We start from the raw sequence: 23,713 nt of genomic DNA, 5'->3' as shown, positions 1-23,713 counted from the left end.
TACATGATATCAGAAATACCTATATTTAAAGCTGGGTGTGGTGGTACATGCTTATAATCCTAGCGCCTGGTTGGAGGAGGTGGAAAAGGAGTTCAAGACCAATCTTGATGAAGAATCAAGTTTGAGGCCAACCTGGGCTCTATGAGACCCTGCTTCAGAAAAAATGAAACGAGGCAAAATGAAGCCAGACCCTTGTGTTCGGGTTGGGAGATGTAACTCTCGGTGGTAAATCACGTGCTTTACATACACAAAATCTAGAGTTTTGTTCTTCAGCATTGCAAAAACAGCAAACACATTTATCAGGTACTGAACATGTCCAAGCCTTGTTCCTGAGCACTTCCCACGAATTACCCAATGCAATCCGACCAAACCACAGAAGTAAGTTCTGTTTTATTTCCATTGTACGGTTGAACAAACAGACTCAGGCAGGTGAGCCAGTGGTTGGACCACAGCAGCTAAGTGGCAGAGCAGGGCCTGGTTCAAGGCAGGCTCACTGCACTGCTTTTGCACCCCTGCCCTGGGCTTTACTGTGCTTGCCATTCCGACTTCCTCTGGAAGTTCTGCTCTTAACTTCAGACTCACCTTGCCGGAAATAAAAAATCATTTTCAAGTGATGAACAGCCAGTTTCCTTTGGGGTGCCTACTGCCGTGGTTTCAATATGGTTTGGTCCCCTGGAAGCTCGTGATGAAATTTGCTGTGGCGGTGGTGTCCAGAGGTGCGGCCTTTCCGTGGTAATTAGATCATTAAGGAACTGGGTTAATGCTGGAAGGACTGGAAGAGTTACCATGAGAACAGGTTGTGGACTGGGGCTGCTCATTGTCTTTGTCCTCTTCCCTACACACCCGTCCGTCCTCTGCTTTACCATCCTTGCTGTGACCGTGCATCAGGCCCCTGCCAGATGTGTCAGATCTTGGAGTCTCTGGAAGCATGTGGTAAAGAAACTGATATTTGGTTGTGGCTTGAATTCGATGGTAGGAACCATCCGCCATTACTTCCACTGGACTCACTGAGGCAAGGTTTCTTATCTTGCTCGCCAGCCCACTCTGGGGATCCCCTTGTCTTTATGAGTCGGGAAGTCTAGGCAAGCTGCCATGCCCATCAGGCGCTTATGTGGATTTCTGGGAATCCAAACCCTGTGTTTTAAAGCAAGTGTTTTTTTTTTTTTGTTTGTTTGTTTGTTTGGTTGGTTGGTTGGTTGGTTGGTTTTGGTTTTGGTTTTTTGAGACAGGGTTTCTCTGTAGCTTTGGGGCCTGTGCTGGAACTAGCTCTTGTAGACCAGGCTGGTCTAGAACTCACAGAGATCCGCCTGCCTCTGCTCCCCAGTGCTGGGATTAAAGGTGTGCAACTGTCTATAGCCCCTGTTGCCCTCCTCTGCACGGCTCCAGGGATTCATCCAACCAGAAAGGATGTCAGTAATAGCTGAAACAGAAGACTCGCCTAGTTACAAAGTAAAACTGACCTTTTTTGTTGTTTTGAAACAGGGTCTTATGTAGCTGAGGATAGCCTTGACCTAACCCGTCTGCTTGCCCTCTCAAGGTCTGGGTTTACAATCTTGATACACTGTATCCAGCTCACTTTCAAAAAATACTTTCTTAGTTGAGCCTGCCATGGCAGCAGTTACCTTTATTTAATTCCTCCCCTGGGGAGGAAGAGGCAGGCAGATCTGTGAGTTCGAGGCCCGCATGGTTTACATAGTGAGTTCCCAGACACCCAGGGCTATGAAGAGAGACCATGTTTCAAAAACAAATGAACAACAACAAAAACCTTCTCTCTGTCTCTCTCTCTGTCTCTCTCTCTCTCTTTGGTTTTTCCAGACAGGATTTCCCTGCAGCTTGGGAGCCTATCCTGGAACTAGCTCTTGTAGACCAGGCTGGGCTCAAACTCACAGAGATCCACCTGCTTCTGCCTTGTGAGTGCTGGGGTTAAAAGGGTGTATGGTTTGCCTGTATGTGCATGCAGTGGCTACAATGGCCAGCAGAGGGCATCAGGTCCACCTGAACTGGATTTACGGGCAGTTAGGAGTTATGTGGGTTCTGAGAACTGAATACAGATCATCTGCAAAAGCATCAAGTGCTCTTTTTTTTTTCTTAAAAAAAGATTTATTTATTTATTTATTTATTGTGCATACCATGTTCGGTCTACATTTTGCCTGCACACCAGAAGAGGGCATTGGATCTCATCATAGATGGCTGTGAGCCACCATGTGGGTGCTGGGAATTGAACTCAGGACCTCTGGAAGAACAGTCAGTACTCTTAACCTCTGAGCCATCTGTTTAGCCCACAGCAAATGCTCTTAACTGTTGAGACATCTCTCCATTCCCTTATCCAGCTCCCTTTTAAAAATCTTTTAAAAGTAGAGTCTTGCTTAAGGTTTTCTTAATGAGCTGGGTTATTATGTCTATCAGTGATCTCAGCTTTCTGCTCCATAGTGAGTTTGAAACCTGTCTTTCAAACTTTTTTCTTTCAATGATTCAACTAAATTAATTCTCTTGGTTAGTGTAGAAACAAGGTGTGTGTGTGTGTGTGTGTGTGTGTGTGTGTGTGTTCGTGAGTGTGGATGAACAACGGGGGCAAGTGCACTTTCACACATGTAGGGGCCAGAAGACAACCTCAGTTGTTTCTCAGACATGTCCACTTTTTTTTGAGACATGTATCTCACTGGCCTGGACTGCACTAAGTAGGCAAGACTAGCTTGTAGGCGGGGTTTTCTTTGGGGGAGCACCAGCTCACAAATAACAACGTGGAGACATTACTAATTATGAAAGCTTGGCCGTAACTTAGGAGGTCTCTCTAGCTGTATCACTTAAACTAACCCATTTATTTTAAACTACATTCTGTCACACGGCTCATTACCTCATCTCTCCGTACTTACTGCTCATGCTGTTTCATCCACATTCGGCTGGCGATTCTGCCTTCTTCTTTCCAGAGTTCTCTCTTTCTCTACCCAGAAATCCTGCCTATCCCTGCCAATGCCTAGCTGTTGGCCATTCAGCTTTTATTACACCAATCACTACAATACATTTTCACAGTGTACAAATATCCCACACACTAGCTAAGCCATAGAGCCCAGAAATCTGCTAGTTTCTATCTTGGCTTGGTGTGTATGTTTTCTTTGTTTTTAGCTCAGGCTAGCCTTGAAGTTTTGAACTTGTTAGATCACTAAGACCAACCTTGTACTACTAATCCTCTGCCTCTACCTCCCAAGTGTTGGGAATATAGGCATGTCACCAGGTCCAAATAGGGATTTTCTTATAATAAATTGTGGGGGAGGGCTGCAGAGATGGCTTAGTGGTTAAGAGCATTGACTGCTCTTTCAGAGAACCCAGGTTCAATTCCCAGCAGCAACATGGCAACTCACAACTGTCTGTAATTCCAGTTCCAGGGGATCTGACACCCACGGCAAAACATCAATGCACATTGATGTGGGAGTGTCATATATCAATCTGTTGATTTCATTGGTTAAGAAATAAATTGTCGGGTGGTGGTGGCGCACACCTTTAATCCCAGCACTTGGGAGGCAGAGGCAGGCAGATCTCTGTGAGTTCGAGACCAGCCTGGTCTACAAGAGCTAGTTCCAGGACAGGCTCCAAAACCACAGAGAAACCCTGTCTCGAAAAAAATAAAAAAATAAAAAAAAAATAAAGAAACTGCTTGGTTGGCCCTCATAGGTTAAAACATGGGAGGAGGAAGAGGAAGTGAGCTCAGACTCGACAGCTCTCCTCTCAGACGCCATGCCCCGCTCCTGGGCAGACAGATGCGATTCAGCTCCGACCCAGGATGAACATAGGCTAGAATCTTCCCGGTAAGACCGGTGCTCTCAGATTATTAGAGATGGATTGATCGGGATATCAGAATTAGCCAGTAAGGGCTAGAGCTAAAGGGCCAAGCAGTGTTTAAATGAATACAATTTGTGTGTTGTTATTTCGGGGCATAAACTAGTGAGGCGGCCGGGGTGCTGGGGACGCAGCCCCGCTGCTCTTATTACTACAGCACATATAAGATAAAAATACATAAATTTAAAAATAAATAAATTGTGGGGGAAATAAAGTAATGTTTTCAAGAGTAGGCCATTTGTTTAGTAGTTTTCGGTTGCTGTGGTAAACATAACCAGAAGCAACTGACAGAAGGGTTTACCTGACATGTGGATTCAGAGGAGTAAGAGTCCATCATAGCATGGAGGCCTAGCAACACACATGGAAGTAGGAGTAGAAAGCTGAGAGCTCACTGTTCAAGCACACATATGAGGCAGAGAAAGCCAACTGGAAGAAGGCTGAGGCGAGGCACTCTGAAAGCCCCCAGGGACACACTTCCTCTAGCAGGGCCACACCCCCTAAACCTCTCCCATCACAGCACCTCCAGCTGATGACTAAGTGTTCAGAAGCCCAAGCCTATGAGGGACATTTCTCACTTAAACCACCACAGGCCACTATCATTATGTCCCTCTGTGTGCTGTGACTATGTTTTATTACCATTGGCCTATGGCAGGGCAGAATATAACTGGGCGGGAAAGCCAAGCTGAATACAGGGAGAAAGAAGGTGAAGTTGAGGGAGACACCAACAGCCGCCAGAGAAGCAAGATGTGAGGTAACAAGCCATGAGCCTTCTGGTAAAATATAGAATAATTGAAATGGGTTAATATTTGTATGAGCTAATTAATAATAAGCCTGAGCTAATAGGCCAAACAGTTTGTAACTAATAAGCCTCAGAGTGGTTATTCAGGAACTGGAGGGCGGGAAAGAAACATAAAGTGTGGAAGTTTATGCCAGAAGTCTGAACATTTTAGCAGCTAAAACAACAGGATTACCACATGTTCTAGGCTAGCCTGGGCTACATAGTGAGTTTTGGGTCAGCCTGAACTACAGGGTAAGACCTGCCTTCAAAAATAACACTATATACACACACAGACGCACATCACAATACCACATGAAAGTAGAAGATAGTTTACTGTTTGGGGGACTGGCAGGAAGTTCGAGAGAAAGGGAATTGTATGGAGTAGTGAATGTGGTCAGAGTACATGGTGTACTTCATAGGAATGTCATCACAAAACTCACCATTATGTATGATGAATGCATTCCAATAAAAATAGAAGCCCTTCTGGGCACACCTTTATCTCAGCACTTGGGTGTTGGGAGCTATTAGGGGTGTGGGCCCCTGTACCCTAAATTCCTTGTGAGCAGCTTGTTTTTTCCTGTGCTTTCAGCTGCTCTGAGCACAAGACCTTGATGGCAGGCTCGTGGGTCAGCCGCTGAAAGATTCCTAGAGCTGGGGCATGGCCAGAGCCCTATATAAGCACAATAAACTTGGCCTTGAGCACAATAAACTTGGCATTCTTGTATCAAGGATGACTCATGCCCTCGTCTCTTTGTCTTTGTCTGTCTCAGTCTCTGTGTCTCTGAGTGTTTCAGTCTCCAGCCCCTTGCCAGAGACTCACAAACCATAACAGTAGCGCTGACTATCCTGTAGTGCTACAGGTGTAGAACTTTATACTTGAGAGGCAGAGGCTGGTGGATTTTTGTGAGTTTGAGGTCAGCCTGATCTACAGAGCAGGTTCCAGGACAACCAGGGCTACACACAGAAACCCTTGAAAAAAGAGAGTGAGAGAGAAAGTAACACTTAGCCTGTCATAGTGGTACAGACAGGTAAGCCCAGCACTTGAGAGGCAGAGGCAGGTGGGTCTCTGAGTTCAAGGTCAGCCTGGTCTGCAGAGCAAGTTCCAGGACAATTCACTGGTGCTGTGCAGAGATCCTTGTCTTGAAAAACAAAGAAACAAATAATATTAATAATAATAATAATGAAAAAGCTTCCCTAGCCTGCATAGAGCCCTGGGTTTGATTCCCAGTATGATGTAAACAAGGAGCAGATGAGCACATGTGTAATCCCAGCGGTCGGGAGGAGGCAGGAAGATCCGGAATTTAAGGTCATCCTGGGCCTGACAGGGTGTTTGAAGCTCGTAAGACCCCGACTTTAATAAATATGTTTAAAATATTCTACCAGGCATGGTGGCATGTACCTTCAATCCCAGCAGGCAGAACTCTATGAATTCAAGGCCAGCCCATTCTATATCATGAGCACCAGGACAGCCAAGGGTACATAATGAGACCTTGTTCAACCCCCCCCCAAAAAAAAACAAATAAAATATTCCAAATAACTGTATATAGCACTTTCAAAGATGTACTTATTTTATGTATATGAGTGTTTTGTCTACAAGTATGTACATGCACATTTGTGTCTGGGATCCACGGAAGTCCAAAGAGGGCCTCAGATCCCCTGGAACAGCTGCTGCCCGCAATTGTGAGGATAAGGGGGTGTGGCCTTGCTGGGGCGCCACTCAGGGCGCTTTAGGCCAGTCCCAGTGTGTCTCCCTCTACTTCCTGTTTTCAAATCAAGCCCTGAGCTTTCCTGGCCATCCTGCACGGGCTCCACCGTCGTGGACTCCAACCCCGTGAGAGCATCCAATGTCTCCTTTCATAAGTTTCCTCGGTCGCCGTGTTTCGTCACAGCGACGAAAAGTCGCTAAGTCACGGTCTTAGAAAGGTTTCTGTAGTAACATTCTCATTTTTAAATTGTTAATGTTTTGGTTTTTCAAGCAGGCTTTCTCTGTGTAGCCCTGGCTGTCCTGGAACTCCCTCTTTGGACAGCGCTGGCCTTGAATTTGGAGATGCGCCAGCCTCTGCCTCCCGAGTGCTGGAATTATAGGCGTGTGCCACCACCACCCGGGTAACATTTATTTATAATAAAATTTTTGTAATGGAGAAGGAAAAGTCGCGTGGGAACTGGGGCTGAGAATGCCAGTCTCTTGTCCTCTTTGTCTCCCTTTGCCACTGGGCTTCACAGAGCCCATACTGCATGCTTATATAGAATCTCACCATACCCCACCTTAAAAACAAACACTCAGTACAGCCCCAGGCCTGAGTGCCCTGTGCGGCATCCGTGACGCTTGCACGTTCGTGTCTTCCAGTCCATTACCAAATTCTGTTAAATATTATCCCTAACTAGTTCTTCATTCAGTTCATTTTTTTCTTTTTTTATATTTATTTATTTATTATGTATACAATATTCTGTCTGTGTGTATATCTGCAGTCCAGAAGAGGGCACCAGACCTCATTACAGATGGTTGTGAGCCACCATGTGGTTGCCAGGAATTGAACTCAGGACCTCTGGAAGAGCAGGCAATGCTCTTAACCACTGAGCCATCTCTCCAGCCCTCTGTTCATTTTTTTAAAGATAGGCTTTTATACTTGTAGCCCGAGCTGGCCCAAAGCTCACTATTTGCTCAGGCTAGCCTTAAACATCCTTCCTGCCTCGGTTTCCCAAGTACTGGGATTATAGGTTAGCCGCCATACCTGGCTTTTTTTTTTTTTTTTGACAAGATCTTGCTACCATGCCCCACACTGGCTTTTTTCTAAAGCTGTTTCTTATGAGTCAACATATAATAGTGGAAGTCAGTACATGGAGCACAAAAACTTAACATTATCAAGGCAACCGTTACAAGACCTGAAAGGAAGATCATAAACAAATGTTAGGGACTAGGGATGCAGCTCAGTTGCCTAATGGACCAGAAGATCTGGGCTGCTAAACCAGTGTGGTCCTCGTATTTGTGAAGACAGGAGGACCAGTTCAAGATGGGGCTGGAGAGATGGCTCAGCACTGAGAACACTTACCCCTCTGGCAGAAGACCAGAGAGATGCTGGTTAGTTTTTTGTCAACACAAACAAGGATCATTTGGAAAGAGGACACCTTGACTAAGAAGAATGCCTCCATGAGATTGGCCTGAGGCAAGCCTGTGGGCATATTTTTGTTTAATGATTTGTGATAATGAGTCGGCCCAGCTCACTATGGGCGGTGCCACCCCTGGGCAGGTGGTCTTGGGTTCTATAAGAAAGCAGACCGAGCAAGCCGTGAGGAGCAAGCCAGTAAGCAGGACCCTTCTGTGGTCTCTGTTGTAGTCTTGGCTGTCCTGGAACTCACTCTGCAGACCAGGCTGGCCTCACTTCACAGAGATCCACCTGCCTCTTCTGCTCAAGTGCTGGGATTAAAAGTGTGGCCACCACCTCCCAGCCCTTCTGCTGCAGTTCCTGCCTCAAGTGAAACAAACCCTTTGCTCTCCTTGCTGCTCTTGGTCCTGCTGTTTATCATAGCAAAAAAAAAAAAAAAAGCAGATCAAATATTTTATTTATTTGTTTGGTTTTTTTGGTTTTGTTTTTGTGAGACAGGGCTTCTCTGTAGCGTTGGAGCCTGTCCTGGAACTTTTTTGTAGACCATGCTGGCCTTGAACTCACAGAGATCAGCCTATCTCTGCCTCCCGAGTGCTGGGATTAAAAGCATATGCCACCACTGCCCAGTTTGAAATAAATATTTTAAAAAGAGAAGTTCAAGGCTGTTTTCAGCTATGTAGCAAGTTTGAAATCAACCTGGTTCACAAAAAAAAAAAAGGAAGAAAGAAAGAGAGACAGATAGAAAGAAAGAGGGAAAAAAGAAAGACAGGAAAAAAAGAAAAAAAATTGGGCTGGTATGATGGCTCAGTGCATGTAAGTGCTCACTGTGCAAACTGAACGACCAAGCTTAGCTCCTGGAAGCCACGGAAAAGCTGTCCCCAGGGCTGTGCAGCTGTAGTCCCAGAACTCTTATTAGTGATGTGAAGGCAGAGACAAGAGACTCACCCAGATCGCAGGCCAGCTCGCTGGGAGTGCACAGTGCCACTGAATAGCAGCGAGAGAGACTCTTGTTTCAGTACTGAGGAAGGAGAATGCTGTCCTCTGACCTCCACACATATGCTGTGGCGTGTGCTTGCCTGCACTCATACACAGGAATAATACATAGAAATATTTATTTTTTTAGCCGTGCAGTGGTGGCGCATGCCTTTAATCCCAGCACTCGGGAGGCAGAGGCAGACAGATCTCTGAGTTCGAGGTCAGCCTGGTCTACAAGAGCTAGTTTCAGGACAGGCTCCAAAGCTATAGAGAAGCCGGGCGGTGGTGGCGCACGCCTTTAATCCCAGCACTCGGGAGGCAGAGGCAGGTGGATCTCTGTGAGTTCGAGACCAGCCTGGTCTACAAGAGCTAGTTCCAGGACAGGCTCCAAAACCACAGAGAAACCCTGTCTCGAAAAAAACCAAAAAAAAAAAAAAAAAAGCTATAGAGAAACCCTGTCTTGAAAAACAAAACAAAACAATAAATAAATAAATATAAAATAAAAAACAGATTCAACGCAATGCCCAGCAAAATTCTTCAAAGACCTTGAAAGAACGGTACTCAACTTCATATGGAAAAGCAAAAAACTCAGGATAACAAAAATAATCCTGTACAATAAAAGAACTTCTGGAAGCACCACAATCCCTGACTTCAAACTATACTACAGAGCTATGGTACTGAAAACAGCCTGGTATTGGCATAAGAACACACAGAAAGACCAATGGAACCAAATAGAAGACCCGGATATCAATCCACACATCTTTGAACACCTGATATTTGATAAAGAAGCAAAAAATAACAAATGGAAAAAAGAAAGCATATTTAACAAGTGGTGCTGGCATAACTGGATATCAACATGTAGAAGAAAAAATAGACACATATCTATCACCATGCACAAAACTCAAGTCCAAATGAATCAAAGACCTCAACATAAAGCCAGCCACACTGAACCTTATAGAAGAGAAAGTAGGAAGTACACTTGAACACATTGGCACAGGGAACCACTTCCTAAATAGAACCCAGCAGCACAGACACTGAGAGAAACAATTAATAAATGGGACCTCCTGAAACTGAAAAGCTTCTGTAAAGCAAAGGACACGGTCAACAAGACAAAATGGCAGCCTACAGAATGGGAAAAGATCTTCACTAACCCCAATTAGACAGAGGTCCGATCTCCAAAATATACAAAGAACTCAAGAAATTGGACACCAAAAGATCACATAACCCAATAAAAAATGGAGTACAGACCTAAACAGAAAACTCTCAACAGAGGAATCTAAAATGGCTGAAAGACACTTAAGGAAATGTTCAACATCCTTAGTCATCAGAGAAATGCGAATCAAAACAACTCTGAGATTCAATCTTACACCTGTAAGAATGGCCAAAATCAAAAACACTGATGACAACTTATGCTGGAGAGGTTGTGGGGAAAAGGGAACACTTCTGCATTGCTGGTGGGAATGCAAGCTGGTACAACTCCTTTGGATGTCAGCATGGTGATTTCTCAGAAAATTAGGAAACAACCTTCGTCAAGCCCTAGTAATACCACTTTTGGGTATATATCCAAAGGATGCTCAATCATGCCACAAGGACATGTGCTCAACTATGTTCATAGCAGCATTGTTTGTCATAGCCAGAACCTGGAAACAACCTAAATGCCCCTCGGTCAAAGAATGGATAAGAAAAATGTGGTACATTTACACTATGGAGTACTACACAGCAGAAAAAATAACTACAGCTTGAATTTTGCAGGAAAATGGATGGAGCTAGAAAACATTATTTTGAGTGAGGTAACCCAGACACAGAAAGACAATTATCACATGTACTCACTCATAGCTGGTTTTTAAACATAAAGCAAAGAAAGCCAGCCTACAAACCATAATCCCAGAGAACCTAGACAACAATGCGGACACTAAGAGAGACTTACATAGATCTAATCTACATGGGAAGTAGAAAAAGACAAGATCTCCTGAGTAAATTGGGAGCATGGGGACCTTGGGAGAGGATTGAAGGGAGGAGGGGAGAGTCAGGGAGGGAAGCAGAGAAAAATGTAGAGCTCAATAAATATCAATAAAAATGTATAAAAAATGAAAATACACACTTTAATTAGTGTATAAATTGTTAAGGTTAAAAAAAATATTTATTTTTTAATTAGCATGTACAAGACTCAAGATTTAATCAGTTATTGATCAATGGTAGAGTGCTTGCCCTCTACATGTAAGGCCTTGGTTCTACCCTCAGCACACTCAGACAAACTCACACTCAGATACACACACACACACACAGACACGCACACTCACACACACACTCAGACACACACTCAAACACAGACACACACTCAAACACAGACACACACTCAGACACACACACTCAGACACAGACATATGAACTACATAAAAGGACAATCATTATTTCAAGAGACTAAAGCCAAAAATGATGGTAGGAGTTGGTAGTTACATACGGAGAAGTGAGAAAGCCTTTTTTTTTCATTTATTTGTCTTTTTGAGCTCTTCATTAAAAAGAAAAAACAAACCACAAAACCTCCAGTTTTCTATAACTTTAAGTTATTTAATTTTTTAAAAAATAACGGACTAGGGGCTGGAGAAATGGCTCAGTGGTTAAGAGCATTGCCTTAATCCAAAGGTCCTGAGTTCAATTCCCGGCAACCACGTGGTGGCTCACAACCATCTGTAATGACGTCTGGTGCCCTCTTCTGGCCTGCAGATATGCACACAGAATATTGTATGCATAATAAATAAATAAAAAAAAATAACGGACTGAATACATGAAAACATTATTTGTAAACAAGATGGCAAGCTTGTTTACAAATCTGAGTCTCAACTCCTGTGTGAAGTTAGGTCTGCAGATTTCTTGTAACAGGAAGAAGCTGAATCGGGGAGGGACACATGACAATAATCATGGCTCATGAATGATAACGTTCAATGTAGGCCAGTTTACATAAATTTGCCTTAACAATCACAATAGCAGGGCTGATAGCAGATAAAATTTGGACACACCCAAACACAGGGCACGGGGTCCATCCCACAGGGTCAGAGGTAGCTATCTGCCAACTCTGTCCACTGGCTGAGATTGCCTTGGGTGGTGCCTCACTCTGGTCAGGAATCCTTCTGCAGGAACCAGAACTGTCTGGCCACAGCTGCTCGGACCCACATTGGGCCATCTCCACAGCTGCTCGGCCCATAGTGGGCCATCTCCATAGCTGCTTGGACCTGCAGTGGACCATTTAGTTCCAAGAAGATGGGATGCTGAGAGAATTCAGGTGAGTGACTTTAGCCACATTTCTAGAGCTATCCATGGGAGACAGGTGGGAGCCTCACACCCACTCAGGACTCCCAGGCTCCTTCCTTCCTCTTCTCAAGGCCTGGCAGCCTGTTGACCTTTGCTTGTCTGAGGATTATGTTTCTGTGGGCCCCAGCAGCTGCCTGAAGGGAGGGGGTATGGCCCTGAATGCCACTGGCTGGCAGGGAGAAGCCAGGAGACTCATTCCCAGCTCTAAAACAAAGCCCTATTGATCTTTGACCCCTGCCCCTCCCAAGCGTCTTGGCCCTCTTCCCACCCCCTTTCTTCCTTGTGGGACTCTCCCTTCACTCTCCCTCTGTCCCCTCATTTTCCTCCATGCTCTTGCCTAGATCGGCAGCTTCCCCCAGCTCCTGGCCCAGTCCGATCTGTCGATGCTGTCTTCAAGTCCTGCTTCCTGTACATCTCCCAAGCCTGACACCGACAACCCCGATAAGAAGGTCCACTGGGCTTCTGAGAAGAGAAGGAGGGCATCTTCCACAGACTCAGAATCAAAGTCTCACTTGGACGTCTCTAAGTTGCCCAGGTCCCGGAGGCCTAGCCGGCTAACAGTGAAGTACGACCGGGGCCATCTGCAGCGCTGGCTGGAGATGGAGCAGTGGGTAGATGCTCAGCTGCAGGAGCTCTTCCAGGTAGGTAGCTTGAGGGAGGCTGCCGGAGACTGTGGACCCAGGCCAGGTCCCGATACTCAGAGGGCTTGCTTGGAGACACCCAGGGGAGCTGGATGGACGATGTGTGATGTTGTCACGGAGCATGATCCTTCTTCAGATGGAAGGAAAGTCTTGACTGTGTCTTTAACCCCTGTGTGCTATGGGAAAGGTCCTTTAACATTGCCTGGACTCCGTTTCTGAGCTATACAAGGGGGCTCTCCATGCCTGATGTAGCTCTTTGCTAAGACGTTCTGAGAGTCAAATGACAGTTCAAGAGTCCATGCTTGGCCAGACTTTGGTTTTATGTCTTTTTGGTGTACATCCATGCAGAGAGCCACATTGTCCAGTATTGTCCCTATCAGTACTGTGGCTATTAGCTGTAAATGAATGAAGTTGAAATAAAACTTAAAATGTAGGTCCCAAGTCCCATAGATACAGTTAAAGTGCTGACGGTCTCATGCACCATATTGACGGCACAATGTGGACCAGCTCCACTCTCTCAGAACTAGACAGAACAGGCAAGGAAGAGCACCCATACTGTGACCCCAGCTGGCTTTGCGTGTACCTCTGACCGCCTTTGCTCAGCCTCAGCCTGGGAGTCACGGGAGGGGCACCTTCACCAACTCTGTTCTCAGTTGATCCCTCAAGGATAACATTTTGACCTCTTAACGGCACCCTAGCCTCAATGCAAGTCCGAGCACGCATTATTTGATTTAACCCTCCCCACAGCTCCATCAGGCAGGTGCTGTCTTTTAGCTGAGAGTGGGACTCGGGGTGGAGAGCTCAGCTGGTAGAGTGTGTACATGAAGTCCTGGATTTGACCCCCCAGCACGGTGCTCATGGCTCATGGTGGCACATTCCTATGGGAGGTAGAAGCTAGAGGGTCAAAAGTTCACAGGTATCCTCAGCGATCTAGTGAATTTGAAGCCACTTGAGATACATAAGTGACTTATTCAAAGTCATACAGCTGGGAAGCCATGGGACTGGGAGTATAGTGTGGCCCCTAGCTGGAGAGTTTGGGCACTTATTTGAACAGCCAGTGAGAACTAAAATCTGCTAAAGCAGGTACATGCATCGGGCAGTTTATAGGCACCATGGTTGGGTCCAGGAGACTAACCCACAGCACCGGGAGTTCTCATTGTTCACAAGAGTGTTTAGCTTGTCTGTCTTCTTCCTTCCTCCCTCCCTTCCTTCCTCCTTACCCGGCTCCCTCTTTCCTTCTTTGGGTCCTGCGTCAGGCCCTGCGATTCTTGCCAGTGAGGAGGCTGTCCTGCTACGGGAATAGGAAAGGCTGGCAGGAGGAGCCTGGTCAGTCCTGCAGCTTACTGTGTTGTGTGTCCGTTTAGTACACGGGTTGCCCTTGTCTGCTGAAGCATTAGCCTAGCTGTAGAGGGTAGAGAGATGCCCCCGAGTGGGGAGCTAGAGAGATAGGCGTTCTTGGTCCCCACCTGTTGTTTTGCAGGGCACCTCCTCCACCCACTTCACCACTTCCAGCTCCTCCCCTCTGACTTAGTTTCTGTTTCAAAGTGTTTCTTGGGCTCTTGCTTGAAAAGTCTCCTTTTCCAGACACCTCAGGGCGAATCCTGCTGAAGAGCCTCGTTTACGAGGTGAAGATGGAGGAGGGGAGGGGTGTATAGTTTGCAATGCCGGCAAACAAGGCCCGTGAGAGGACCGCTCCCAGGCAGTGACTGGCATAAAACGGCTAGCCTATAGTTGCCATGGCAATTGTCCAAAGGTGCCCGCAGGAAGCAGCTAACTGCCTGGGAAGTTCCAGGTGGGTGGGCATCTTAGATAGAAGTCCAGGTAACTCTGAGCTTACTCAGCTTTGGGTCTGCCTTCACAGCGCCCTCCGCCTCCGTGGCTCTAACCTGCCCACCTTGCCCTGCAGTACTGTTGGGAATGGTTACAGGGATATGTGACTTATTTTAGTAACGACACTCAACCTTCCTTCCTCAGAGGGCCAGTGTCCACCTAGGTGTGTAGCTTGACCTGGGGTCTGTGGGGAATGAAATCTGGGGACACACACAATCTGAAGCGTCTGTTCTCCAGAAGTCACCTGAGGATTTGACTTCTAGGCAGGGGCTAATCAGTTGTACATTAAGGAGACCCTTGTTTAACAACTGGCTCCATCTGCTGTTTCTGTCCCCTAGGTTTTTACTTCACGTCAGGCCCTTTTTTTTTTTTTTTGGTTTTCTCGAGACAGGGTTTCTCTGTGGCTTTGGAGCCTATCCTAGAACTAGTTCTGTAGACCAGGCTGGTCTTGAACTCACAGAGATCCGCCTGCCTCTGTCTCCCAAGTGCTGGGATTAAAGGTGTGTGCCACCATCGCCCGGCACGTCAGGCCCGTAAAGTCACTACTTGTCCTGACTTTTCCTACTTCCAACCACTATTCCCCTGACTCAGGTTGCTGTCCACCGCGGTAGGTGTAAATCTAACATGCACATCAGCCCCGGGGACACCACTGACCAAGAGTGAAACATTTCCTTCCTGCAGCTTCCATGATACTGGCTTTTCCTGGTGACAGCTGGAACACATTCCTGTTGGGATGGTGGATTGTGTCATTTTAAAGCAACAACCTATTACATTTTTTACTCTTTTTGTTTTTGTTTTTGTATCTGGCTGCCCCTGGAACTCGCTCTGTAGACTGGGCTGGCATTGATCTCACAGATATCCACCTGCCTCTGCTTCTCAAGAGACAGGATTACAGGCTTGCACCACCAGTGCCTAGAAGTCTATTACATTTTTAACTTTTTAAAAAGTGTGGTTGCCAAGCCTGGTAGCACAGGCCTATAATCTCAGCTACTGAGGAGACTGGGCAGAAGTATTGCAGGTTCAAGGCTAGCTGGGGCAACTTAGTAAGACCCTATGTTGAAGTGAAAACTACACAAAAGATCTGGGGCTATAGTTCAGTGTAGGTAGGGCACTTGCTCACCATGTGTGAGAACTTGGGTCTCACATCACTCCCGAATGCCACCAAATACATAAATACACGGAAAGTGTTGTTGGACTCACTGAGGTGGCTAAGGTGCCACCACACAAGCCTGGTGACCTAAGTTGATCCCTTGCACCCAAGTAAAGGTGGAAAGAGAAAACCAACTCCACAAAGTTGTCCTCTGACCTTGGCACACGTACTCCCATCATAAACGTGATGATGAGAAGGATGATGATTGATTGATGATAATAATTTTTAGAAAGTTGCCAGCTGGACATGGTAGCGCACACCTTTAGTCCCAGCACCCAAGAGGTAGAAGCAGGCAGATTTCTATGAGTTTGAGGCCAGCCTGGTCTACATAGTGAGAGCCTGTCTCAAAACAAAACAAAACAACAGGTATTGTCAGTGTGTCAGACATTGTTAGCTCATTCGGGCTGTTCTCCGTTGCGAGTCTCCATGGTCTGGGTGTGGAATGAAGGTGAGAACGGTGTTCAAATCAGGCAATGACTGACAAGAAGCCACCACACGCGACAGTGTCACAGATTTACTACACTTGTTCATCTCAGTGGGGTTGTTCTCTGGAAATTCAAAAACGTATGTGAGGGGCTGAGGGTGGAGCTCAGTGGTAGAGCACGTGTTTAGCATGTGCAAGGCCCTGACATTAGGGATGAGGGGACTTGAAGGAAAAAATGCTGGGGCTCTGATACAATCCGTTATTATCATCATTTTACCGTAGGGTCCGCCATGGTCAACATATATTGAATACATAATGATATAGTAATGGTTTGGAGTCAGGAGTCTTTTTATAGAAGCAAATTTCTAAACTCTTTAAAAAATTATGTCTGGGCTTGGTGGCTCACGCCCTTAATGCCAGCACTTGGGAGGTAGAGGCAGGTGAACCTCTGTGAATTTGAGGCCAGCCTGGTCTACAGAGTGAGTTCGAGGACAGCCAGGTGGTTACAGAGAAACTCTGTCTTGAAAAAAAACAATATAATAATAATAATAATAATTGTGTGTGTGCACACATGATGGATATATGTGGGTATTCATGCCGCAGTGTGTGTGGTGTTTGCTCTCTCCTTCTGTTTTTATGTGCTTTCCAGGGATCGAGTTGGGGCTCCAGGCTTGTGCAGCAAGCGCCTTCACCCACTCAGCCATCTCAACAGCCCCAAACTTCTATATAGTTATTTACTTAGTTTTGAGAAAGGGTCTTGCTGTGTAGCCTAAACTAGCCCTAAACTCCAGACTTCAGAGTAGCTAAAGTTATAGGCAAACCTTGCCCTGGCTCTTCCCCTGCCCTCTGAGGTTCTGATACACAAACTTAGGCTGATTGATGGTCAGCAGGCCAGGGCTGTGTTCTGCATCACACTCAGCATCCACCTGCTGGGCTGTCTTCTCTAACTTTTTTTTTTAAAGAATTAAATGTGGAGTTAATTCCATCTAGTAAAGTCTTTACTTAAAATATTATCTCTTCTAGATGCTCCACTTGACTCTTATCTATTTTTGGTGTTTTGAGACAAGGTCTTACTATATAACCTTGTTTGACCTAGAATTCACAGTTTCTGCTGAGCACTAGGGACCAACTGTGAGGAACTGAGGCACAGAGGTTGATGATTCTCAGACCTTACTAGGACTGGACATAAATCAAGTCTGAGCAATGAGTTGAACAGTCACTGTTGATCATACAGGGATTCAATAGAGACCTCAAAAAGGTCATTCTGCACTGGGAGGGCCAATGATTCTCACGATTAAAGGCAACTTTGGACTGATCCCAACAAAGTTTAGAGGCAAGTATTAGATCGATCAAACTGAACCACAAACGAAGATTTTTTTTTTTAAGTGCAGGTACTTTAGCAGGGGCAATGGCTCACGGGTTAAGAGCACATTAGTGCTCTTGTAGAAGAGGCAAGCTCAATCCCCAGAATCCACATTGGGCAGTTCAGAACTGCCTGAAACTCTAGCTCTGGAGGATTTGATGTTCCTGGCATTATCACCCTGTCTGCCTGCATGTCACCATGTTCCCTGCCATGATGATAATGGACTGAACCTTTTTTAACTGTAAGCCAGCACCTCGATTAAATGTTTTTCTTTTTAAGAGTTGCCATGGTCATGGTGTCTTTTCATGGCAATAGAAACCCTATTATTGTGTGTGTGTGTGTGTGTGTGTGTGTGTGTGTGTGTGTGAACTTCAGGTGTCACTCCTTAGGAGATGTCTACGTTTTTTTTTTTTTTTTTGGTTTCTCTGTAGCTTTGGAGCCTGTCCTGGAACTAGCGCTTATAGACCAGATTGGCCTCGAACTCACAGAGATTCACCTGCCTCTGCCTCCCGAGTGCTGGGATTAAAGGCATGTGTCACCACCGCTTGGCTTCTTTTTTAATTTTTTTGAGAGGAGAGAGAAGTCTCAGAGTTTAGGAGCACTTGTTGCTCTTGTAGAGAACCCAGGTTCCGTTCCCAGCACTCACATGGTGGCTTACGACCATCCATAACTCCAGTTCCAGGGGATGTGGCACACTTTTCTGACCTCCCTAGACACTGTGGTCTACACACATATGCAGGCAAAACACTTATACACATAAAATAAAATGAGTACATCTAAAAAATTCATTTTTATTTTATGTGTAGGATTGTTTTACCTTCATTTATATATATGAACCACATGCCTCTCCAAAGATGCTGAGAGAGTGTCAGATCCCCCGAACCTGGGGCTACAGGAGTTCGTGAGCTGCCTGCCTGATGTGGGAGTCCTCTGCAAGAACAGCTGATGCTCCTAACCACTGAGCCATCTTCCCAGCCCTGTCCACACCTTGTGTGTCTGAGACAGGGTCTCTTACTGTGACCTAGGCCTTGCCGATTAGAAAGGCTGGCAGACCAGCAAGGCCCAGGGGTCCTCCAAACTCTGCCTTCCTTCTAGGATTACAGACACTTGACACAGGCTGGCTTTTTATGGAGGTGCTGGGGACCAGCCTCAGGTCTCATGCTTGTGTGACAAGCACTGTAGATGTTATCTCTCCAGCCTCCCACCTTTTGTGTTGTTTGAAACAGTCTCATATAGCACAGGCTAGCTCAAACTTTCTTTGTAGCCAAGAATGATCCTGAACCTCTGATCTTCCTGCCTTGATTCTTGACTGTTCCACCACACCTGTTGCTTTTGTTTTTCCAAAATTATTTGATTAGTGTATGTGTTCTGTGTGTGTGCATGATCTGTGTCTGAATGTGAGCTCACACATGTCGTATTGCACATGTAGAGATCAGAGGACAGCTTTCCAGGAATTGGTTTTCTCCTTCCACTGTGGGATCTGGGGATCAAACTAAGGTCATCAGCCTTGTGTGGCTAGCACCTCTATCTGCTGAACCATCCCTTTGCACCTCTCCCTCCCCACCAGATAGGGTCCCACTAAAATTTAGGCTAGCCTAAAATTCATTATATAGACCAGACTGGCCTTGAACCCAAAGAGATCAGTGCCTCTGCCTTTTGAGTGCTGGGATCAAAGGTGTGTGCTACCAGGACTGACCAGGGTCTTTTGTTTTGTTTTTTGTTTGTTTGTTTTCAAGACAGGGTTTCTCTTTGTAGCTTTGGAGCCTGTCCTGGAACTCATTCTGTGGACCAGGCTAGCCTTGGATTCAAAGAGATCCGCCTGCCCCTGCCTCCCAAGTGCTAGGATTAACGGCATGCGCCACCACCGCCTTGCTTGTTGTTATTTTTTAAGGAGAATTTTGTTGTGTAACCCTTGTTGGCCTTTACCTGCTATGTAGCCCTTAAAGCTTCTAGCAATTCTTCTGCCTTAGCTTCCCATTTTCTGAGACTACAAGTGTGTGCCATGACCTCTGACTTTTGTTTGTACAGGACTAGGTGATTTTCATAATGTAGGTAACCTAGTCCTGTTCCTCCCACATCCCCCAAGACGATGAGCATAAGGATTTGGTTAAGTTTGTTTGTCTGTTTGTTTGTTTGTTTTGGAGTCTTGTTTCAGGCTTAGTAGCCCAGGCTGACCTTCCATCTACCTCCTTGCTGGGATTATAAGTGTCCTGGGTTTCTGCTGGTCCTAGGGACTGAGTCAGGCAGGACTGTGCATGCTAGGCAAGCACTCCAGGCTGAACTTCCCGATGTCTCATTAATTTTTACTCTCCAGATTGCAGAGGCTGCTTCTTCCAGGACTCTCTCTGGCCCCTGGCTTGGTGAGCTTTCCGTTCCACGTCTTCCTATGGTCTCTCATCTCGGCATCTTTCACCTGTCTTTGGCTTTTCAAGGGCAGGATCGTGCTGTCTGTCTGTCTTGCTGTTACAACCCTAAGACTCATTGTCACCTTTGATACACAGTGTGCCTTTAATAAGCAGCTATAAAGTGTGTGAGGGCTAAAAGAGACGAGTTATAAGAGGCAGAAGTGAAGGGCGTCGAGAGCTTAGGGGGAAGGGAGAACTCAAGAAATATTGATTTTAAAAAGTGCAGAAGTCTTCAAGTGTTAACAGTGTTATGTGTTAGTGAGAGGAGCAAGAAGGTAGATAAGGCTTATTTTCCTTTTTGCTACTTCATTTGATCTGTTTTATTTGTAATTTACAAAGTCAGTTTTATTGAATATAAACTGATATAGAGTAAAATGTGCCCTTTTGCAGTGTGTATAAAAATACAGAGGGTGAGCCGGGCGGTGGTGGCTCACGCCTTTAATCCCAGCACTCGGGAGGCAGAGGCAGGCGGATCTCTGTGAGTTCGAGGCCAGCCTGGTCTACAAGAGCTAGTTCCAGGACAGGAACCAAAAGCTACGGAGAAACCCTGTCTCGAAAAATCAAAAAAAAAAAATACAGAGGGTGAGCCAGGGGGTGATGGCGTATGCCTTTAATCCCAGCACTTGGGAGGCAGAGGCAAGCAGATCTCTGTGAGTTCGAGAAAGAGTTCCAGGACAGGCTTTAAACCATACCAAACCAAACTAAAGCAAAACAAAACAAAACAAAAAAACAATAGAGGGTGTATTTTTTCCTTTATAAATTGTTACATCACCAAGGTAAGAAATATTTCCATCACCCAAGAAGTTCCTCAAATAACATTTGCCTTTAAACAAATTATGTAATTTAATTGCTATCATTTTAATATATTTTATTTAATATAATTTAAACAAATTATATAATTGCTATTGTATCCAGCTTTGTTGCTGCTGTTGTTACCAGTTTTCCTTGTGTTTTGAGACATGATGGTGGGTCCTGTACTGTATATATAATCCAAGGTGACCTCGTACTCACAGCAGCCCCCTGTCTCAGCTTTACTAGGATTACACCGGTGTGCCATCTGGTCTGGCTCCTTATCTATGCTATGACTCATTAACTGCCGTAATATGGAGGCTGTGTGAAGTCAAGGTCTTTGTTCCCTGAGGTTCCCCAGTTCATAGTGCCAAGTTCACAGCAACGGCTAGACACATGCTTCTAGAAAGGCAGATTACAAATGATTAAGCAGCCAAATGGGGAAACAGAAACTTGGAAACCACTAGAGAAAAGTACAGATGGGGGCTGGTGAGGTGGTTGGGTGGTAAAGGTGCTTGCTGTGCAAGACGGGCTACCTGAGCTTGGTCCTGGGAACCCAAGTCCGCAAGCTGTCCTCTGACCCCACATCTATGTCTATGTTTCTTTCTCTTTCTCTCTCTCTCTCTCTCTCTCTCTCTCTCTCTCTCACACACACACACACACACACACACATACACACACACACTTTAAACAATGATTATAAAATATTCAGCTAGGTATGGTGGCACACACCTATATTCCCAGTACTCAGGAGGCTGAGGCAGAAGGATAGCAAATTAGGGATCATCTTGAGCTATCTAGAAGGACTCCATTTGATGTTTTATGAGTCAGGTTCTCACTATACAGCTTTAAGTGGTCTAGAACTAGCTGTGTAGACCAGGCTGACCTTCAACTCTTAGGGATCTGCTTGTCTCTACCTTCTGAGTGCTGGGATTAAAGGCATGAACCACCACACTGGGCATTTTCCCCCCGAAGTACAGGGTCTTTCATTGGCCTGAAACTCACTAGTGGGCTAGGCTGGCTAGCAGCAAGCCCCACAGATTACCTGTCTCTACTTTCCCAGGGCTAGGATTACAAGCACTCACTGCCGTGCCCCATGCCCATTTTAATTGTTAATAACATTTATTTATTTGTATGTATCCACACATCTGCGGTGCACATATAGAAGAGGTCATAGGACAACTGTGGGAGTTGGTGCTCTGCTTCTACTACACAAGTCCTGAGAATAGAACCTGGATCCTGTGGAAGAGCAGCCAGTGCTTTTAGCCCTCTCTCTAGCTCTCCCCGTCCTTTAGATGGGGTCTTATTCAATGCCTAAATGGACATTGAAGTTGCCAGGTAGCCAAGGGTTGTCTTGAACTCTTGATCCTCTTGTCTCTACATCCCAGATACTGGGATTACAGGCATGCATCACCATGCCCAGCTCCTAAGCTTCCATCTTTTTATTTTAGGGTTTTAAGAGGTTTTGTTTGTTTGTTTGTTTGCTTTTTGAAACAGGATTTCTCTATGTAGCTTTGGCTGTTCTGAAACTCGCTCTGTAGATCAGGCTGGCATCAAACTCACAGAGAGCTGCCTGCCTCTGCCTCCCAAGTGCAGGGATTAGAGGTGTGTGCCACATTGCTTGGCACTTTTTTTTTTTGAGACTGGTTTTTCTATATAACACTGGCTGTCCTAGAACTCTTGTGAAGACCAGGCTGGCTGACCTCAAACTCACAGAGATCCACTTGCCTCTGCCTCCCGAGTGCTGGAATTAAAAGTGTGCACCACCATACTCAGAAAAGTATCTTATTATTTTATGTGTATAGGTATTTAGCCTGCATGTGTATTTGTTCTCCAAATGCTTGGTACCCAAGGGACTACAGGAAAAGGTGCAGGAAGCCCTAGAACTGGAGTTGCAGACAGTTGCAGCCTCCATGTGGGTGCTGAAAATCTAATTCAGATTCTCTGGGAGAGCAGCTAGTGCTTTTATCTGCTGAGATGTCTCCCCAGAGCCATCCCCTCCTGAGACAAGGACTCACTCTCAAGTCTAAGTTGAGCCATCTCCTGGGAGCCATCTCTTCCCTGAGACGAGGTCTCACTCTGAGGTTGCTCTGGAACTCATGATCTGCTTTCCTCCGCCTAGTACTGACATCACAGGCCCGGGTGAAGACCCTCTTCCTGAGTAACTCTTAACGCTTTCACATAGAACATAGCAGGTGTTTAGTAAATGCTTGGGGGGGGGGATCAATATGGAAGATGAGCAGTTGAAGGCAGAGCTGGATTCTTGCACCAGGGGGTCAAATCTCTCTGTTACTCTCAACTAGAGTCAAGAAGCTCCTTCAGAGCCTGAAATTGATCTGGAAGCGCTCATGGAACTATCCACAGAGGAACAGAGGACTCAGTTGGAGGTAGGATGGAAGCTGGGGACTGAAGTTGGGCTGGGAGCTCAGGTTCTGTTTCCCTGGGTGTCCTGAGTACCAATTCACAGTGCCACACTAACCAACCGAGCTAACTGCCAGCTGCAAAGAACCAAGTTACAGGGGATGGATCTTGGAGACTGATAGGCACTTGTGGGGAAGTCATGTCTTAGTTCACCTTGCTCTCTTTCAGGCCATTCTCCGGGACTGCCCCTGTGACACAGAGGTAAGGCATATTCTGTTTCCACAGTGGGAGGAGGCTGAACAGGGGAGGCTAGGATGAATAAAGAGGAACATTTGAAAGGGAAGCTTGACCCTTGACAATTCTTTCCTTTTCTTGCTCTGGGGGACATTTGAAGACAGATTAGGGAGGGCAGCATGGTGACTGTGACTTCTTGTTTGATCTCATTGCTTTTTCTCCCACAGTCTTTTATCTCTGAGCTGCTCAGTCAACTCAAGAAACTTCGGAGACTCAGCAGGCCTTCGAAATAATGCTGGAGAGAGCATATTCTGCAGCCTCAGCCCTGATCTGGATACTGGCTGACAAGGGAGGCAGAAAACAAGGAGAGACACTTGGATAGCCCAAGTGTGTGTGCAGACAGAGCTGGGCTCTCTCTGCTGGGTGCTCTGGGAGTCAGTTGTGGCTGTTGCCTAATGCTTCCCTTGGCAGCCAGGATAAAAACTTTAGGAAATCAGCTAAGTGTGTGGAGTGTGG

General features: G+C 45.9%; 1 protein-coding gene across 2 annotated transcripts; it reads left to right on the top strand.

The window, feature by feature from the left end:
* Positions 1-11,794: 11,794 nt before the first annotated feature.
* On the top strand, positions 11,795-23,693 carry Ppp1r14d (protein phosphatase 1 regulatory inhibitor subunit 14D). 2 transcript variants are annotated; one of them, XM_041678836.1, is made up of 5 exons: positions 11,795-11,971; positions 12,342-12,641; positions 22,906-22,989; positions 23,192-23,224; positions 23,425-23,693. In XM_041678836.1, exons 2-5 carry the CDS (start codon positions 12,384-12,386, stop codon positions 23,488-23,490), a joined length of 441 nt encoding a protein of 146 aa, XP_041534770.1. In that variant the 5' UTR covers positions 11,795-11,971; positions 12,342-12,383; the 3' UTR covers positions 23,491-23,693. The 2 variants fall into 2 exon arrangements, with proteins under 2 accessions (XP_041534770.1, XP_041534769.1); XM_041678835.1 differs by lacking the exon at positions 11,795-11,971 and having other exon boundaries at positions 12,286-12,641.
* The last annotated feature ends 20 nt before the right edge of the window (positions 23,694-23,713 follow it).

Source organism: Microtus oregoni, unplaced genomic scaffold (assembly GCF_018167655.1).
Source record: "Microtus oregoni isolate MIOR12 unplaced genomic scaffold, Mior012 000031F_ref0000149, whole genome shotgun sequence".
Lineage (NCBI taxonomy): Eukaryota > Metazoa > Chordata > Mammalia > Rodentia > Cricetidae > Microtus > Microtus oregoni.
Note: the sequence above shows the minus strand (reverse complement) of the source record. Positions and strands in the feature narration are given on the sequence as shown.

What these genes read in the sequence shown, in the direction of transcription:
- Ppp1r14d (XM_041678836.1), top strand. Translation starts at nt 12,384, where the DNA reads ATGCTGTCTTCAAGTCCTGCTTCCTGTACATCTCCCAAGCCTGACACC. An exon ending in AACAGAGGACTCAGTTGGAG is followed by an intron (nt 22,990 to 23,191) that starts GTAGGATGGAAG and finishes GCTCTCTTTCAG; the next exon opens with GCCATTCTCCGGGACTGCCC. An exon ending in ACTGCCCCTGTGACACAGAG is followed by an intron (nt 23,225 to 23,424) that starts GTAAGGCATATT and finishes TTTCTCCCACAG; the next exon opens with TCTTTTATCTCTGAGCTGCT.